The sequence below is a fragment of the Fistularia commersonii genome, chromosome 21 (assembly GCF_037954325.1).
Source record: "Fistularia commersonii isolate RoL2024-O1a breed Wild chromosome 21, RoL_Fcom_v1.0, whole genome shotgun sequence".
In the NCBI taxonomy this organism is placed as follows: Eukaryota; Metazoa; Chordata; class Actinopteri; order Syngnathiformes; family Fistulariidae; genus Fistularia; species Fistularia commersonii.
The window spans coordinates 11,342,385-11,362,926 of record NC_141304.1 but is presented as its reverse complement, the minus strand read 5'-3'; the positions used below and the strand labels follow the sequence as shown (position 1 = coordinate 11,362,926).

The following is a 20,542-nucleotide window of genomic DNA, read 5'->3' as shown; positions in this document are numbered from 1 at the left end:
CTTCTAGATGACAAGAACATGGGAATTTCATTTAAAGGCTATATCACAGTTAGTAAATCATATTTATTTCATATGAATGTATCACTTGCCAGTGATATGAATTCCTGTAAATGTTTAAAGATTTAGAAGCGTTTTATGTTATTAAAGCATTTAATGAAAATGACATTTTAATTAAGATTTAGCCATGGATGCATTTATTCTAAAGCAAAAATGGGGAGGCCATTGTTGGTAATAGATCTTCAGTAACTGACCATTTGACCCTGTGGCTAATCTGCTCTTATCTGAGGTGCAGGATTTTAACAGACTTTAACCTCCTGAGATGAGGTTCCACATGAACTCCAGCAGTTCCAGCGGAGAGCCATCCGTGCCTTTGACTATTAAATAAACGGCATGATGCAGAGAGTGCTCAATTGCCTGCTTAGAATTCTTACAAATAAAGTGAAAGAAAAATGCAATGAATATTAAACTTCCTTTGTGTGTCAGTGTGTGCTTGCAGCCCGATTTTGTAACAAAGCAATGAGTCAACATTTCAGCACAAAGCAGCGATGCTCACAATGGTAAATGTTGGCTGAATGTCGGCATGACGTAATGAATATGACACACACACACACATAGACGCAAGCGCACACAAGAATGAAGTTGGGTTAAATCATTTTACATGCTCAACGCTTGACAATTTCAATATCCTTTGCCTGTCCGTCTGTTGGTCAGTTTGACCTCTGACCCTCTGACCAGCTTCCGCTAGCGACAGCAACAAAAAGTGTTCTGTAGCATATCCATTGGTGTGTCATCGATAAAAATGATGGACATCACTGTTTTGAAGTTATGGAGCAGTCATTTAAGCTCATCCACAATCCTACTGCACATGATCACAACCAGGAGTGAAAAGAGCACACTGAATTTTGCTAATTTCTGTCCCTTGTGTTTGAAATTCCATTGCTGCGGTGTTTGCTAAAAAAAATAAATAAAAATAAAATAAAAAAAATAACGGTCTGGGGGAACAGTAAATACGGTAGCACAGCGGGAGCGCGGGCAGTAGCCGAGCTAATAGGGCCGTAAGTCTATTTGTGATGTACGGTTGGACATCAATCATCACTGATGCGATCAGGGCGGTGATGCCGGACGGTCTTCTCCTCTGACGTTTATTAATAGGCTCGCTGGTGAATCTTTGATGAGCCGATGAAGGCCGCAGATGTATGTTTGAGCGATACCGGAACAATGGGAATGACAGGTAAACTAAGATGATTAAGTAATTGTCCGGGTGATTCCTTCAAGATCAAATTAAGAGGGCAGTTCTTGTGCAATTTTCATTATTACAGCAGGGGTCAGGAACCTTTTTGACTGGGAGAGCAATAAAAGCAAAATATTTCTAAATATATTTCATTGAGAGCCATATAGTATTTTTAACTTATAATAAATTAAATCTGTATTACTTTTAATGCGACTTCTGGTGCTGCATCGATTTGTTCGAAGTTTCGCTTTATATTTGAGTGTTTCATCGATGCATAATAGACATACCACAGATCCGAATATAAATACCTTCGTCCACGCAGCCTGGAATGCACGTTGTTTTTTTTTTCTTTTTGCCATCTTTTCTGATACAAGGGTAAACTAGTTGGCTATCTGATAAAATTGATTTCTTCCCCTTTCCAATGACCCGGACATGCTCGGAGGCCACTGATCCCTGACCCGACCGACGGGTGACCCGTGAAATTTATCCCCAAATCTAATTTCTGTTTACTTTAAAATGACAGTATCATGAAGAAATATCACACGTATTTTAAAATCAGTCCCAAACTGTTTTGTTTTTTTCAACTCAAAATTGTCTGGGAAACATACGCTGTTACCGGAGGAGCCATATAGCTCGCGAGGGCTTTCTGTATCGAGTTTGCATGTTTTCCCCACGTCTGCATGGGTTTCCTCCAGTTTCCTCTCGGTCCAAAAACCTGCAGGAGGTTAATTGGAGAACCTGAACCGCTCTGGCATATGAATGGGAGAGAGAGAATGGTTGTACGTCTCTATATGTGGCCTTGTGATCGATTGGCGAGCGGTCCAGGGTGAACCCCGCCTCCCGCCCTATGACAGCTGGGAGAGGCTCAGGCCTCGTGACCCCAAAAGATGGCGGGCGTAAAAGATATTGAATGCTGCCAGGTATCGCTGCGTTCCAGCCGGTCACCCAATGCAACCACAGATTGGGAAACATCAGCGACAAAGAAATTTGTGAATTAGCATAATTAAAAACAGAAAATACAAACACTGATATCCAGCATTTGATATTGAAGAAAGAGAATAAAGTGAGAGAAAGGAAATTTGTGCTGCTCCCAGCAAAAATGAAAATGCCCTTTTGATAATTTAATCAAAACATGTTAATTAAAATCCGATCAAGAATTGGCCCCAAAAAATAGTGCTGGATACTGAAAATTCTCCCATTAAGAAAAAAGGAGAGAAGAAAAATCTAATAAAAATAAGAACAGGAAAGTTCTGTATCCTTGATGCCAACATATCTTTAAATGTTTAAAGATTTTTAAACAAATATTGATATTCAAGTCTATAATTACAGTATTCGGCAAATAATCATACCCCCTTAAAATAGCATGAGATATGCTTAACATGTGGTAAATGTACTTGTGCTTCCATTTTTAGATGATTGAATGCAATTTGTCACAAAAATATGCGGTAGTTTGGTCAAGAAGAGGTTCTGCATTTGGAATTTGCAAATGATAGTGACCTTAGAGTACATTTAATACAATTCTGCTACTGTTCTTAATGAAAGTCCGAATATCCAGAGATTGACACAAAAACACAAAATTGGCATTCTGCTCCCATTCTCAAAATTCTGTCTTTGTTTCACAGGATTTTCCATAACAAAAATACCAAATAGACTTGAGTTAAAAAACCACTCTGGGTATCATCGTCTCCTTTTACCCCTTGCTAGTCATGCTTCATTAGCTCAACATCTTTAATGGACTTTATATTTGTTTAAATGCATGTCATATTTTATCTCAACATATTCATCCGCCTTTCTCAGTAAAAATGTTTTACATGAAACTGGCCCGTCGTGCAAAAATGTTGGGAACTGCTGACATGGACTTTATATCTCCTAAGCCGAAACCTGAAATGACAGATATCTGAACCAGACTTGACTCCATTTGATGACAAATCCTAAAATGTGCATTACATCACCATTATCATTGTGCACCTTGGGGTTCTTCTTTTTGCAGTGTGAATGTCCCAGAGTTTGTCATTTACTTTGGCAACATTTTCTACAAATGTTTGCCCTTTTGTGAAGACCACTCCCTCCTACATGAGCGTGCAGTATTAGGAAACACGACCTGTCATCGGACGCAAGCAAACAAACAAACAAATGGAAAAAAACTTATGATTCAAATCATTCAATGCAGAAATGCAACATAATCCACCAAACAAGGTGGCAAAAAAGACTAAATGTGCTGCCAGGTGTCGGCAGGGGTTGTAAATTCGGAATTGGAGGGTAGTGAGGTAGTGGTTTGTCTCTGTTGCTGATTGTTGAAAATGTTTATGCGGTGGTTTGGTGATTCCCGACGACCCTTGAGATCAAAACTTCAAGCATCGCTGTCATGCTCGGGAACACAGAAGAGAAGTGTGGGAGTTAACCTGCTGTTAACAGTTGCACTAATCACAGGAAAATCCCTGGGGACTGATCGATTACCATTCATTGATTTGCTGGGGGAGAGGAAAAAAAAACAAAACATCTACTTGTTCAATTGCATCCCGTATAAATACTGCAAAGATTTATATTGTGATGCAAAGCATGCACCACAAAGTCAGGGTCTGATCCAGCTCAGGACAGCGATGGTTGAACATGTGACTCCCACCATAAGTCAAACTAATGAAGATTCCTGCAGAAGACTTGGGAGAGCGTTTGAGCTTCGCGACATGAAGCTCTTCCTGACTGTCATTTAAATGGAAAACACAAAGGCACTCAGCTGTTGTTGAGCGAACGAGGGGGGGGGGGTTCTCTCTCCTCCAGAGACTCGGGGAGGGGGGGGGGGGATGGGTGCACTCATGAATAATTATGGCTCGGAGGTTAGTGACAATCCACGCTTTCCCAATCACAATTTTGATCATCATTCTTTGAAGCAGACCGGTTTAATGGATCCCCAGGCCTACCATTTTTCACTGGAGAACAAATCATACGGAAAAAAAAGGCAAATGCAAAAAACTAAAAAAAAAAAAAGCAAAAAAATGTAAAAAAAAAGCAAAAAACATGACATTTAAACTTGAGGTATAATAAAACCTCTTTGAATGCAAAGCTTTCTAATGCTCATTCCATGTAAACCACTCGAATAAACTACATCAATGCAACGTGGTACACTGGCTCAATCATCCAGTTACATTATGGGGCTATTAGCCCTGAGTGTACACATAGATCTTCTCCGAAAGGTAGGACAGATCCAAAGTAATCTTTCAGAGCATTAGATGCTCGCCTCCACACTGATAGTTTGGTGGTACGGCCCGGTCAGAAGACAGACTCGACCGCTGTTATTGTGCTTGGACTGCGTGATATTGTAAGATATCCGGCGCGCTCTCGCTCGGCTAAATATTCACCGTCACACGTGCCAAGATCAATATTAGCAGCAGATGCTTGAGAAAATAGATCCCAAGTGCTGAAATGTAAAAGACAACACTCTGAAGAAGCCTCAGCTGATGAACACATGCTGTCAGGGAAGGGCTTGTCACAACAAAAGCACCGACTTCACAAGAACAAGCTGAATTTCCTCAGTTTACATAATGAGAGCAAGAGAAAACCCTGGGGATAAGAATATTAAGTTGGCCGTGATATACAATCGCGTGTATTTAAATGGTACATATTTGGATAGTGTTGTGGCTCTACATTTTTTCCCCGAGACTAGAATTAAAATGTTAATTTTATTCTCTCACCTTTTATAAAACTCGTGCAGAGGCTGGAGACACAGGAACTGCCAGTAATCCAGACAAAAAGCTTTGAACTTCAACATCTCGTCGGCCTGATGCAAAAGCTTGAACGCAAAACGTCACGGCGAGGAAAGTCCATGGAAAAATTGAAAAGAACATTTAAAGAAGAAATTTAAGGGTCGAGCAATCGTCAGAAACAGTCCAATCCCAGCATCAGGACCAATCAACATCCAACCCTCTCTTCACGGTGAACTGTCCCGTCCCGTACTCCGCATGCATGCTATCTCCTGGGCGCCTTCAGGAGATATTTAGGACAACGTTCGTCTTCCCTCTCTTCACTTTCACCCCTCGGGTTCAGTCAGGAGAAAAAAAGTGGCTTTTGTCTCTACGATCTTTGCTGCTCACAAATGAGTTACAGCTGCTCCCATTGTCTAAAGCACCATATTGACAAGGTCCGGCTCTGCTGTACCTCTCTGGGCCAACAAAGAGCACAAAGGCCCCCCTCTGTGGCCGTGTCAATGAGGTTTTATCAGATTCTGGGCAGCCTCCGCAGAAAACAGACGGGCTAATCAGCAATCGCACATGGTGCACGGGGTGGGTGGGGTGGGCAAAAACAGGCACCCACAAGGGCCACACACACACACATACACACACACAGGACATAAAGCTCAGACTGGTTGTCAGGACAACACTTGTAAAAGACTGATGAACTCTTCACGTGTCTCTGAATGATTGGTTGAGGAGGATATCTCAGGGTCACGCTGGACGACCATCTCTTTTGAAAAGCCTTTTCTCAGATTTCTATCATGTGTACTTTTATGTATCCATTTTACAATTATGTTATGCTATCGAGTACAGGCAAACACGTTTCATTACTCTGCAAGATAATGAATGCTTTGAATTCTCCATGGACGAATACATTATTTTTTTTTTTTGAATAAACTTCAAAATCATGGCCTAGATTGAATTGCTCTTAATTCTTTTACTCCTAGATCGCCACAAACAAAAATCTGCCACGGGTGTAAGGTCGATACAGTCATTCCTATTGGACGGTATAATTGCAGTCAATAATGTTGATCCGGCAGTCGGTAGCAACTTCGACATGGATGTTGAAAAGCGATCTGGATGTGCTAACAGCACTTTTGGCTCAGACACTGTGGGTTCCGGTGTCAACCCAGGTGTGAGACCACATTATTCAGTCTGAAGCAGGAACAGACAGTAATTTGTAAATGGCTATGACTCCTGAAAACAGATGGGTTCACGGGACTGGCAGCAAACTGAAAGATGATGCTGTTAAAGACACGGCAATTGCCTCAGTCTACGTTTTTGTTCATTTATCAGGGACTTATCTATACAATTAAAAACATCTATGGGTTTTGGTTTACATAAAATGTTCATGAGTAGCGTTTAAATAGAAAACAATATTTAAAATGTAATTTTGGTGTCAATCACTGGTGACAGATACGTTTTTTTTTTTTTTTTCAATTTACAGAAATGCTTTGATTAAAAACCAGTGATAAGATGGTGATTGAAAAACTATACATGCATCACTGGCACTAAACAGTTGAAGCAACAAAGGAGCTTTTTTTTTCTTTTTCTTCCCTGCCTTGTTCAATCTGGCTAAATAAAATTAGATTTTTATTCCAGTTACCTGTCACACTTGGAACAAATAGAATGAAACCAAGATTCGGGTCTTAGGAAGATGTTAAACGATAAGCTTTTATCAAGGATTTAAATGCATGACTGAAATAAGGAAACCCATTATCTAAGGGATACACCTTGCCCATTAAAAAAAATCTTATCACATCATTAAATGCCTCTGTCTCCTGCTTTACTTCCTGTAAGGTCCGGACCTCCAGTAGACGTTGATTGGTGCTAAATGGGCAGTGCTGGTATGATCATCGCCTCCTCAGTTCCAGCTCGGGACGCCGATAAATTTGACCCCGTTGGGTCCTAACAGCCCCCGTGAGGTCTCGGGGCCCCTGCGGGGATACAGCACGGCGTAATTGCAGCCATTGTGAGGGCAGGAGGAGCCAGCTGAGGCCTGAGTAAGAGTGATGGGGAGAAGGCTGAATTTTATTACATGTTCAAATGGCTTACATTACGGACAAATTGATAGCTGCCTCTGCAGGAAGCAGCTATCATCTGATTGGTCGGAGCAGGTTACTACGACCTCCTGAGTAAATTGCCAAACAGACTCCTTAATGTCTTGAGTATTTCTTTTTTTTTTTCTGGAGTGAGGCAAACAAAAGTAAAACAACCCAACAACTGTGAATTTCATTAGTCTTTCCTTCCCCGCCATTCTTCCCACAAAGAATTTTTTTCTTAAACCCTGAATTTTTATTGAACGCTTGTCTCTGTGTAGAGATCTCGCCCCAAGTGAAGGACCTCAAGTACCTCTGTGCTCTTCTTCATGAGCGGGTGGAAAAAATGGGAGCTGGGAATCGATGCAGCGTCGGCAGTCATGCGAACCTTGCATCTGTCTGTTGTAGTAAAGAAGGATCTGAGCTGAAAGGCCAAGCTCTAGATTTACCGGTCGATCTCCGATCCCACCTTGTAGCTGTGGGTACTGACCGAAAGAACAAGATCATGGAATTCGAGCGGCCGAAATGAGTTTCCTCCGCAGGGAGTCCGGGCTCTCCCTTAGCGATAAGGTTAGACGCTCTTTCATCTAGGAGAGGCTCAGAGCAGAGCCTTTGCTCCGCTACATTGAGAGGTGGATTTTTCAGGATGCTTCGTAAACCCCTTGTGAGGTGTTCCAGGCACTTCCCACCAGGAGGCCCCGGGACTGGGGGCAACATCTCTCGGCTGGCCCGGGAGCACCTCCCATGGAGGAGGTGGAAGAACCAGCCGGCAAGAGGCAAGATCGGGCCGCTCTGCTTCTGTGACAACACCACAATGGATAAACCACAAAAGGATAGACAAAAGGATGGACTTGCTACTGTATATATTTCCTTCCTCAACAATGAATCAATCCATGCATCCATGCATGCATGCATCCATCCATCCATCCATCCATCCATCCATCCATCCATCCATCCATCGTCTCCTGCTTATCCTGCACTCAGGGTTGTGGGGGATGCTGGAGCCGATCCTTGCTGTCATCTGGCAAAAGTCGGGGCACACCCTGCACTGGTCCCCAGTCAATAGCAGAGCCTCAAATACAGACAAACAACCATCAACTCACTCATTCGGGGCAATTTTTCCTAATTTTCTTCCAATTAATCAGCTGCGTGTTTTTGGATTGTGGGAGGAAACCGGAGGAAACCCACGCAGACACGGGAAGAACATGCAAACTCCACACGGAAAGGTCCCTTTGTCGGAATCGAACCAGGGTCCTTCGCGCTGTGAGGACAAAACGCTAAACACTGCGCCACCTCCAATGACTACATATCAAAAAAAAAGAAAACCAGAAATCAGCAAACAAAACAATGTATATTATATGCACTGTGTGATTTTGGGTGTGTATCAGAGTGCACGTGATTCTATGATTTCCAGGGGGACTTTGAAAGTTTTAGAAAATGCTGTGAGGAGCAATAGCAGAGTGTTTGATCTGTGCTCCCTCTAGTGGCCGTCTGTTCTTTAACACGTGCACTGGTCTGAATGGGTTTGATTAATAACTTTTGTGAAACGACAAAATTGGGTTCAACACTATTTCATGATTTATTCGCACATTATTTGGCCATTTTGCTGTACTTACAAGTCAGTCCTCATGATTGAAATAAATTATTTTTCTTTAATATATTGTGTCTGTCACTTCTCTCATTGTTCATGGTGCTGTTCAGGCAGAAACACAGTTTCAACACTTATCAGCTTTTTAAAGTTTGTATTTTTTTTCTTTTATATTTTTTTTTCAGGTTCGGATACAGGGAGATGCGTTAATTAAAACGAAAACAAAAACAAAGCCCTCTTGAAAAAAAAAAAAAAACCCTGAGATAATTAGATTAGACTTCTATTTGCAGTTTAGTGATTAGCATCCTGCTGAGACTGACCGGGTGGAAAAGCATTTTCAGGAACCACACAGATGCTTCATAGGTTTTATATTATATGAGTTTGTGAGAAAAGACCAAAAAAAAAACCAAACAAACAAAAAAAAAAAACTGAGTTTTAAAACAGGCTGATGGAGGATTCTAGCATTATTACAAGTGCTTTTTTTTCCCTTTTTTTTTTTCTCAGCCTCATGGTGTTTCAGTGAGAGCCTTGTTGTTGTGATTCATCTTTGAAGAGCAGTTGAGTGGCAAGGGTGCTCAGAGACTCCATAAATAAGATGAAAGGTGAAGCAAAATGTCAGAGGGCCACGCTGTACCACCTCTCATCTGCTCAATGTTATTCCCTTTCATACATTATAGAATCAGATCCTGGGGGTGACGATGCGACGGTGGAGGTCCTGGCTGTGCACACCTCTTTTAAAATGGCACATTTCCTTACTACTTTAAATGAAATGACGATTGACTAACGCTAAAGTAGGAGTTACCGTTAATTTATTTAGACCTGTCCACACACAATCTTACATTTATGCTAAAGTTCACAAAAAAAGGCCAAAAAATACAGTCAAATATTATGAATTCGTACTGTAAAAAAAAAAAAAAAACATTAATTAATGAATTTATTTATTCATTCATTCGCATGCATGCATACATTAATTCATGCATTTATTATCTATTCCGCCTTTTCTATAATATACAAAATATATTTTTTAAGGCTCCATTCAGCAAATACAACTGTGATGCGGAACTCATTTTAGAAAACGTTCCAGCATCTGTTATACGTATGTCAATGTATGCGATTTATTATTAAAAATTCCACTGTATTTGCTGTGCATGTAATACGAGAGCAGCAGAGTTGCTGTACTATGACTCAGGGAGCTCTCAACTAACAAATTCAGAGAAAAATGACCTTAAATTTGGTTAAAGGCAAGGTTAGTGTGACATTTAGAATAGCTGGATGAGTCTTCGGCTGCTGAGCTATGGTTTCTATTTATATTTCTGCCTTACAGGTAGAGATGGATCGGCTTCTGCTGGTTTTCTAAAAAATGATGTTCGCGCGTTAATAAATTCCTCAGCAAATTAGCTAAACTTTAAAAATACTCGGGCAGAATATTAGCTCACTGTCCCATATTAGGGAGCTGTTGTTTTCAATGAGGGTGTATGCAATTATATGTGTTACATTAGGCACTATATTACAGCAACAACAATTAATCATACAATGAGGCCTGTGGTGTTGCTGCAGCTGGCAGATCCAGCATGAATCAACAGCTCAGCGAATATATGCCACGAAGCAGATTTTACAGCTTTGATCAGTAATATTCTCAGCTTCACTCCTCTGCTCTGCGCAACCATAAAAGAGACTTTACAATGAGATCAGTACAAAACAAACAGTGGCGGCAGGAAGCAAACGATCCCTTTTTACACCATGACAACATTTACAAGAGGTAAAGCTTAATTAGCCGGACTCTCGGCAGATTTATGGACCACCTGACAGGTTCTAGCTGTAATTATCACCGCCTGTTAATAACAACCTCCACTTGTGTGCTGCAGAATCCCTGTAGCCACCGCCAACAATGCAACCTTTCAGCAAAAAATGGCTAAGATACAAGGACGGATCGGGGATTTTCTTTTTGGCCTTCACATGGATGGTATCTAGAATTAGCACGGTTTAAGATTACACCAACACTGGTTTTCCGTGAAAATTTAAAATCCATTCCCGAAGGATTTAAATGCAGAACGGACGACCAGACGCGGTGATTTCTCAGCGTAGTTCAGGTGCCTCTTTTTACAACACAAATACCGTATGCGACTCCAATTTGGAACACTACTCACATGTCTGTTCGGTTCAAAAACAAATCAGCTCGGATGGGTTTAGGAAGATAGATTTTTGGCTAACATCTCACAAGAAAATAAAACAACTGAGAGCAGCGATCTTGTACCCTGCTGACAAGCGGTTCAAGGTCCATTGACTACAAACCACAAATAAAACGACAGTTAACAGAATAATATTTCAACATGAGGGCGATTTAATCACAGACCAAGTATGATATTATCAATAATATACAAAAAAAAGACAGAATATCCCGGGATTGATGCCAGAACATTTGAGTGAACTAGGTCAAAAGAAGAGTGTAAATTGTCCACAGATAAGAATGAGAGTGAATGGTCGCGTCTCTCTCTCTCTCCCTCCAGAGAAAGATTCCCATTGATTTAATGGCGGCTGGTTCCGGCTGGGCTTGGTTCAAGCATTACCGCAATCCTGCGTGTATGACAAGTGGTTTAGACAATAATTGAATAAATTAATGAATGCAAATTTGGCTATTTCATAAACCTCTCTGGCCCGTAGCAGGAGTCTGAGAGGTTGGGAGAATGAGAGGCTCCGGGTCACAATATTTTCATGTAGTATCAAAAGAATCATAATTTGATGATAATGATGACAACATCAATATTTATAACAATCTTCAAACACCTGTCTGTGGTTAAAGATGTGTGGTGGAGAATAACTGCACCCGCTTGGAGTACCCACAGTGTAATGCTTGCATTGAATAATGTTGAATTCAGTACATCAGCTTTGAATTGAATATACAATAAATATTGAAGTTGCAAATGAAGGTATAAAGGTGCATATCTATGGCACACAGAAGCTTTAACTGGCACAGTTCACTAAATATATAATCACTATTTATGATTGACATAGTGCAAGGGTGATGGGCCACATTTCTTATTTAATTTTTATGTACGGGCCAACTGGGTGTCATGTAAATTGAACAAAATGAAAATTGCAATTTAATTTTTTTTTTTGTTTGCCATTTTATTTTAACTTTAAAATCACGAATGATCATATAAATGTACTGACACTATTTTGTATGTAATCATCCATACAAAATTAAACAAAAGGCATTAAAAAGGAGTTTCTAAATTCAATATTGATTGAAAATACTTTGATCGATTAAAAATATTCTAAGAAAGTAGTTTGGCAGGCCGGATAAAAAAAGCAAAACGGGCCGAATGTGGCCCACGGGCCGTAAAATGCCAGGGTCTGACATAGTGGTTTCAACATTGTGATAATAGTAGTTAATAAAAGTTAATAAAAAAAAAAGAAGAACAACGATCTTGAGAGAACAAAGAATCAAAGAATCAATCAATCAATCAATCAATCAATCAATCAATCAATCAGGCTAGTGATACACGTGTCCTCATTAAACCGTCTTACATGCAACGTAATGATAAGAACTCACTTTATTCTGAAAGATTGTGTTTAATTTATTCATCCATTATCTACTGCTTATCCTGCGCTCAGGGTCGCGGGATGCTGGAACCCAGCTGTCATTGGGCGAGAAGCGGGTTCACCGACCGGCCGCCAGTTGATTGCAGGGCCGCATGTAGAGACAAATGACCATTCACTGTCATGTATTTAATTATAGTTACTCAAAGTGTTTACCCCACTTGCTTTCACTAGTGTATGTGGAAAAACAGCTATGAAAGTCAACTGTTGGGTTCTGGCCTTCGGCCATCGGCAAATGACTGCAGCCAAAATGAACAATGAGCTTGTTGAAGGAATCCTAACTTTGATGTATGTTACTTTAGATTGCTTCATCCTGTTTAACTCTTTCTTCCCTTTACATTCAATTCTATATCTTGCTTACTATTACAAGGGCATCGTTAGAAAGCGGCTGCTTATGTATGTATGTCACTTAAACAGGGGAATTGCTGATATAAAGCGGCTTATTTGTGAATGTTTCTGATCCCTCAAACTCGATTCAAGCAAGCACAGTGGTAGACATGGCTGATTGATGATATATTTTTAGTTTCCTGCAGACTCAGAGGCAGAAGTTGATGATTGCTATCTGAGAATTATTGCTCTGCAGAGCTTCTGTTTACCTGTAACTGCTTCTTAATGCTTCTGCACAACAAAACTACCATATTTTTTTATATTTTATTTATTTAGTTATTACGTTTCACAACCCAGTTACGGGGTTTCATTTTGGAAAACACTTTGAATCGGGCTATTATATCAACAACTGATGCTATAGGGCCCTCTACTGACCTTTTAAGTACATTTTGCAATCGAATTTGGTCCTAAAAATAATTTCTGTGCCCTGGATTCCATTGATCAGTTGAACCAGGCAGATTTCTCCTGACTAATTGTAAAATTTGGCTTTGTGATAAAGTAAACCAGATTCCAAAGATTTAAAAAATCTCTTGAAAGCAAGACATCTGAATATCATACTTTAAATAAACTTATATGCAAACATTTTCAGTTATTTTAACACTAATAGTACCAACAAAAGGAATTATTTGTATCAAGTCAGTGACTGAGCTTGACGTTGTTTGCTGTTGATTTTTTGGGAACTGTGAAAATGTGTGATCTTTTACACTCCAAATTTCGGATTTCAGGTCCCGCTGTTTTGCCCGGGACCCCGGGAGGAGCGCTCACTGGCACCCCTCCTCAAAGTATTCCAAAAAGCATGCGTTCAAATGCACGAAAACAGTCAGAAACGACCTGATAGTGGAAGGAGGTTACACTCTCATCCACGGGGGCGACCCTCAACACACAGACACCTGCCCGCCGCCTCACAATTGGCATAAAAATCCGATGTTGAAGAGAGTTCCATCCCCCTTGGAAGAGACTAGTTCTTGGACTCAAGCAGTGCGTCAAGGCAAGCCAGACTAGACCCAGCCAGAACCTCTCAGCCTTGCATACCAGCTAGGGATCTTTCCTTACCAGAGAGGTGACATTTTACATTGCTAGTGCCAGCTTCCGCCGCTCAGGATATGACATTAAATTACGTTACATTACAGTCATTTGGCAGATGCTTTTATCCAAAGCAACTTACAAGAAGTGCAATTCAGTCACTGAAGATTCGAAGTACCAGCAGTCGGAAGACAGAAGTGACCACTCAACCAAATAGCCATCTCAGAACCATTTACATACATACATTCATTTCATCGTTCATTTTTCTTTTTTTTTTGGTTGGGGGGGTTGGAGGCTAAGTGCTTTTCCAGGGTAGTGCTTGGTGAAGAGGTATGTTTTAACCACCACTGAGAAGACAAGACCGAGAAGAGCCGAGACCGGTTCGATGGGGTGGACAGTTGCTCAGAAGTGGCAGATCGGAGGGGACGGTTAGGGACATGTGGCTTGACCATACCCTGGAGGTAAGACGGGGCTGTCCGTTATGCAAGCACCAGGGACTTGAACTTGATGCGGCATGACTGTTAAGGTCCCTGCTTTCGGCTGGCATCCAGCTCACCCTGCACCTGACCCAACCTAGGATTGCGATTTTGCTTTTTGCAGACGATGTGGTTTTCTTGGTTTCATCCAACCGTGATCTCCCGCTCTCACTGGAACGGTTCACAGCTGAGTGTGAGGTGGCTGGGATGAGAATTAGCACTTCTAAGTCTGAGATCGTGGTCCTCTGCTGGGAAAAAAAAGGTGGCTTGCCCTCACTAGGTCGGGAATAAGATCCCACTCCGAGTGGAGGACTTCAAGTATATTTGGGTCTTGTCAAAGTGATGGTAAAACAGAACGTGTGATGGAGGGACGGATTGATAAGGCATCAGCGGTGATGTGGATTCGGTCCATCAGGTAAAGAAGGAGCCGACCAAAAGGTCAAGCTCTCGATTTTCCGTCCCTACTCCGATGCTGCGGGAAGTGACCAAAGTAAAGAGATCACAAATGCAAACAGCCGTATCGACTTTCCTCAGCCACTTTTCCTTCCCCACGAGTCTTTCGGACACCTCCCTACGTAGGTGTTACAGGCACGTCCCGCCGGGACGCCCCTGGGGAGGACCCCGGGCACGATCTCAAAGCTCAGCTTATTTCCACCAGGTGGTACCCGAACCAAGTTTTTTTTTTTTGCCTATCTGGGAGAAACCTTGAGACACTTTGCAAAGTGCACCGCAGCTTTAAGATTCAGAAGCATGTTTGAATTTGTAATCCCATTCACGTCCCATGTAGTTCAGACATGAAACTTTTGCAAGCTGAGATGTAATGATGAATTATAATATAATACGTACATCATAATATAAATCTATCATGTCCTAATACGTTTGATATATGTAATACACCAAGCAATCCAAAACTGAGGGTTTAACTTGCGACATATTGCATATTTATTGACCTTGAAAAGGTAGCCTTGAAATACGTTTCAGTCATCAGTTTTGGACATGAATTTTGAGTGGTTTCGACTATACACATGATATTTTAGATCAGGGGAATTCATGTGGGTTGCTTTCTTTACTGAAATGAAGGTGAGGTTTTTAAATCAGAGGATTACCAGGTGACTTTGCACAACGGGTAGGCCACCCTTACATGAGGATTATAACTCTGGATTAACCGCGAGACGGGTCTTTTGCCACAGATGGGCAAAAAGTGACGAGACAGGCTGCGTCTCACTAAATTTGAACCTTTGTGTCAGTGTGGAATGTGATTGTTATCAGTGGACAATTTGAATCCACTTGGCATTCTGACAATAGTTTGCAAATTGCTTGGACACTGATTAGATGTCAAACTTGCATTTTATTTAGATAAAAATATCTTTCAATGGACTACTAATAACCGCTTGTTCCCAAGCCGGTAGAGAGGGTGAAACTAAGTTGTGTATTTGAATAAAATGATCAAACTTTTGCCAAAGTAACATCAAAATGCACATTTTACAAAATCTGAGAACCTGGTTCCCTTGAGCCCGTGCATACAGTGTAACAACAAAATAGGAAAATTATGAATAATATGCATCATACGGCAACCCTAACCCTTTCATTTAATATTACTATTTCACAATGCAGTAGCACATGGATAATAACAGGTAAAACATATTAAATAGGCTTTGAGAGCTGTTACATATTTAATTACTTTAAAGTTTTTTCCCTCCAAAATGTCATATATATGAGAGGGAATAGAACTGGAAACCTGTTTAGCTTCTTTACAACAGCAACCCCAAAGGTTAAATTGTCACGCAAGGTTTGGTAATGGGACACCTTTTGATACATTTCAAGCTCATACATTTATAAAATATTCTGTGGCATTTAGGATCAGCGGTTTTGGCAAATGTCTATGCTGACTGGCAGTAGATTTTTCAGATATACTCGTAGCGTAAGCATTTATTTTTGCTGTTAATCCCAACACTCAAATATCTATTTAATTGATCTCAAATATCACAAATCCATTGAGGCAAAGAAAGACAGATGTTTCTTTTTCACCGCTCGGAGCTATTTCAAACGAGCAAACAGATCCCTCCGTTGCCTGCATTTGATTTGGTATTTGGTTTAGAGCATTGGTTCTGAACCTTGTTGGAGGTACTGAGCCACACCAGTTTCATTATGCACATTCACCAAACCCTTCTTTATTGGAAAAATAAAATATGATTTTTTTCAAAGTTCAAGACATGGGTATATGTTTTACTGGTGCACAAAAATGACTGTCAAAATAACTGTCAAAAGCCAAAGTGAAACTGTTCAAAGCTTTCTCATACGTGGCTATGAGTCATTAGAGCTATTCAGCGCTTCTAAATAAATGTCAAATAACTGATGATGGAGGAAAGTTGTGGCTATTCTACTGACAGAAAAACCCACAACAAAGAGTCACAGCAGCCTTTCGCCATGCTCAGCTAGGATTATTCACCATGCATTACTAAACCAGATCACCGGCGTCCTTGAGCTTGGGCGCATAACATGATCTCTGAACAGGCCACAGCTTTGCAGCTGTGATGGGGTGGGGGATGTCCGATAATATGATGAAAACCCTGCTAAGCACAGGCAAGCCCTGGCGGGAACAGATGGAGGATCCGGTTTATGCAATCCAGCATTAGTGAACCAGAAAGGGGAAAAAAAAGAAAATCTTTTGCGTGTTTTCTTAAATGACAAAAAATCTCCTGATCTTATCCAAAGCAAAAATACCTGTATAATAATGTCACAGTTGTATCAGGCATACTGTATATGTCCAAGAGGGCTGTGATAGCACACATAGAAATTAAAAACTAATCTAAAATAATCAAGCCTAAACTTCTCCCGTACATTGCAATTCTTTCTGTGAACATTTCTACATTTTAAATACATTTGTTTAAATTGTATGCATGTTTTTTGGGTGGATGAAAAAGAATCCATGTTACTTTTTTTGTCAGAACATTTCAGTCAAATGATGGCCAGCCGATCCTGCTGTTGTTTCTTTGAAAAGTGAAAAAAAAAACGAACAATAAAGAGAGCAGCATTTTAGACAAAAACAAAAAAAGGAATAAAGAAATAAGACCGTACCACATACTAGTAATCCTAAGAGTAATTTTCACATCGGTCTAGTAGATGGAGACTTGCCCAAACTACTTATCCAATATATTTTGGCACTTTTCAGACCATCTGCTTACATTTAGACTGATTTGGTAGGTCATTTACATAGGATACTGCAAAGTAATATCAGTTTATGACGCAACAAGTGTTGTCTCATCTGCCTCGCCTATCACGTTATTAAACTTTGTGTCGGTGTTTCCCGTCCCCCTACGACTGGTGCACTGCATTCCGCAGCGCAAATTAAAGTGCAATTAAAATGGGCTAATTTCCTTCACGCATTATTTTTCTGGTAATTTATTAATCGAAACGAACCCATTCGATTCCCAGCCCTAATACATACGGCAGCTGAATAACACTTTTCCAAATTTAACTAGCATGTTTGACATTCCCTCACAATTCTCCTTTAACAATCAAATCAGTTTTGTCTGTATGCTTTATATGAACTCATGTTTAGAGGCCTTACAAGTATCTTTTACTGCAACATAATATCTTGAAAATGCAATGTGTCGGTTTAACATTTATAACATCACGACACAGGTGAGGGTCTTAGTACTAATATTACATCAGATGTTATAGTTTGCCGGGCCTGTATGTCTCCTGTCACATTTTTTTTTTTTTACATTGCACTGCAGAGTGTTGACTAGCAGGAATTATCGGACTGTAACATAACATGCTATTCAGCTGCTCGCTGTACTGAGGAGAGCAGAGCAAAGAGGATTGGTCCACTGGTCTCTATGGAAACCAGTGGTGTCAAGGCCAGGTCCACGGTGGGGAAAGCGTGAGGGAATGATATCCTGGCTTTACATCGTGTTGCAAAGCTGTTGAGGCTCCATAGCTCTGAAGGAAATACTTTTATCGGTGAATATTAGGGAATAGTTTTCTCGAAATGATTAAAATGAGTACATGACAGAGCATCTTATTAGATAACTGATCTTCATCCAGAAGCTTGCAAATGTATAACTTATAACCTCCACAATATGCACAGATGCTTGGGCTGGATGAATTTTTATGCTACTTTAACATTAAAAAAAAAAGGCCTGTAATTCAAAGGTTCCTATATTAATTTGCATATGAAGACATAATGCTCACATGCATTTGGTGCCAGCTTGCTCAAAGCGCCTATGCATTTAAACAAAAAAATGGGGCCAAATTAAAAGATTTTGAAAATGTGAATGTTTTTCTGTGGATCACATTTACCTGAAAATTAGTATATTCTGAAAATATCTTATTAAAGATTCATTAAAATCCATCGTGTGCCGCTCATCTCAGAGTTGCGGGAGATGGTGGAGCCTATCCCAGCTGTCGTCGGGTGAGAGGCGGGGTAAACCCTGGACTGGTCACCAGTTAATCGCAGGGGCACATATATTAACAAACAATCATTTACGCATTCATTTGCTAATTTTTCTTCCAATTAACCTGCTGCTTGTTTTTTGGTCTGTGGGAGGAAACCCACACAGACACGGGGAAAACATCCAAATCGCACAGAATTGAACCGGGTTCCTTCATGCCGTGAGGCCGAAGCGCTAACCACTGCGCCCCCATAAATAAAATCACTTTTTTTGTTTGTGTGTTTCCACCAGCCTTCAGCTTCAGAAGTGTTACAAATATTTTAACGGCAGCTTTTGGGACTTGCTAAGAAACAATAAAAAGCAGTAGACAATACATCAATCAACACAGCATGTGTGTATGATATAATGCTTTCTCATAGGTCTGTATTAGGCTATATGTACAGCAGCAAACACTAGTTCACTATATTTGTTTGTAGTTGCTATTATTTGATACTTGCTGTGTCATGATATATCAGGCTATTACTCAATAATAATCTGCAGCCGATGCATTAAATCCGCTTCTACGACCAGTTTTCCTCCTGGATTGAGGGCACTGAGTCAAGTCAGCTGACATAATTCAAAACAAATTACATAATGTCCGTCAGGACCATTTCTGATAATTTTTTTTCTCATTGAACTTCATACATAAACTTGCAGATACAACATCATCAAGCAGAGAGCAAGAATATGAGACATGTCTGTTTACCCCTTGGTCTTTCTCACAATCTTCCGCTCTGCATCAAATCCCTGGACAGAATTAGCATAATGCGTTGTTATATAAGAGGCTTAGAGGGGAGATGAGTTTTACGATGAGCGGTGCCGGACATGTCTGCTAGGATTTGCCCGTTGGGTTGGCCTCCAGTCGTACACAAAAGTTGATGCATCAGTTGTTTGTATAAATATTGAGCTATGCTAAAATCCTGACATTACAATGTTTTACTTCCCTGCTTTTTTTTATAGCAGTTGCAACTGCATTATACCGAATGGCCTATAATCTAAAGTCGAAACATGTCATGGTTCTCCTCAGCCAGAGGAGAACTTTGTGCAAGATCTTCTTAGAAGCAATGAAGGTTTTTCGAGACAAGTGATTGAAGGACCCACTGAAAGCTATAGGTTAGAACACAGACCTATAGGTTTTACAAGGTCATGAGGAAGAAAAAGAAGTTCTTCATTTTTAGAAAGCCAAAAGAAAGTCTTCAGTGATTGCTTGGAGCCCAATATGACAGCTGACTCCCTGCAGGTTGCGTGATGAAAGTCATTGAGCAGATGGTATCGCTGGCTTGCTAATCACTTGTATGCATCCACTGTGGAAATGCACAATGCAGAACATCGCATTACCTTAGAGGCGATGTTCAAAACTACCACCGCCTTGTTTCCATCGATATAATTGGTAAAATATCACAAAGCACTGCAATAACCGAATGCTACAACGATAAGATGTTAACAACGGACATAATGGGAATATGAATATTAGGTTACTCGGGCATGATTCAGGGGTAATGTGCGCTAAGAGTATCAGTCAGAGTGAAGGGAAAAGGTGTACAAGACAGAGGGGAGACCAGCCATGACATGAAGATGTTCAAATTGTCTTTGGGAGTGATGAAGATGGACAGGATCAGGAATGTGGCCATCAGAGAGACAGCACATGATGGAAGAAAGAGTCATGTACACAGGAGAGATCTTGAATATATTGGTAGAAGGATGCTGAAGTTGGAACTGCGAGGCAGAAGTCCAAAGAGGAGATTTATGGACAGAGTGAACAAGTCAGCTGGTGCCAGAGAAGAAGAGGATGCATAGAATAGGATTCGATGGAGGAAGATGATTCGCAGTGGCCATCCCTGAAGGGAACAGCTGAGAGGAAAAGAAGAAGCTTATTCAGGCATTTCACCGTCACCACAGTCTCATGGAACAATTTGTCTCAATAAGCTGTGAAACACAGATTGGTTACAGTGTCCTCCAAACTAATGACCTCCACAGCTCTCATTAACATAAGCAGTGTCTGACTTCTTCCACTGCAGAATGATGAGAAATGTT

The 20,542-nt window shown here is 40.6% G+C and overlaps 1 protein-coding gene across 4 annotated transcripts in view; it reads right to left on the bottom strand.

Moving 5' to 3' along the window:
• iqsec1b (IQ motif and Sec7 domain ArfGEF 1b) overlaps window positions 1-20,542 on the bottom strand; it is a 112,156-nt gene that overhangs the window by 40,763 nt on the left and 50,851 nt on the right. The window contains exon 1 of one of the 4 annotated variants that reach the window (XM_086167877.1): window positions 4,921-5,259. The exons of the other annotated variants lie outside the window; for them this stretch is intronic. Coding sequence (XP_086024003.1) covers window positions 4,921-4,997 — 77 coding nt within the window. The 5' untranslated portion in view covers window positions 4,998-5,259. Of the gene's footprint in view, window positions 1-4,920; window positions 5,260-20,542 lie in introns of those variants that run through there. 4 annotated transcript variants of the gene reach the window in all.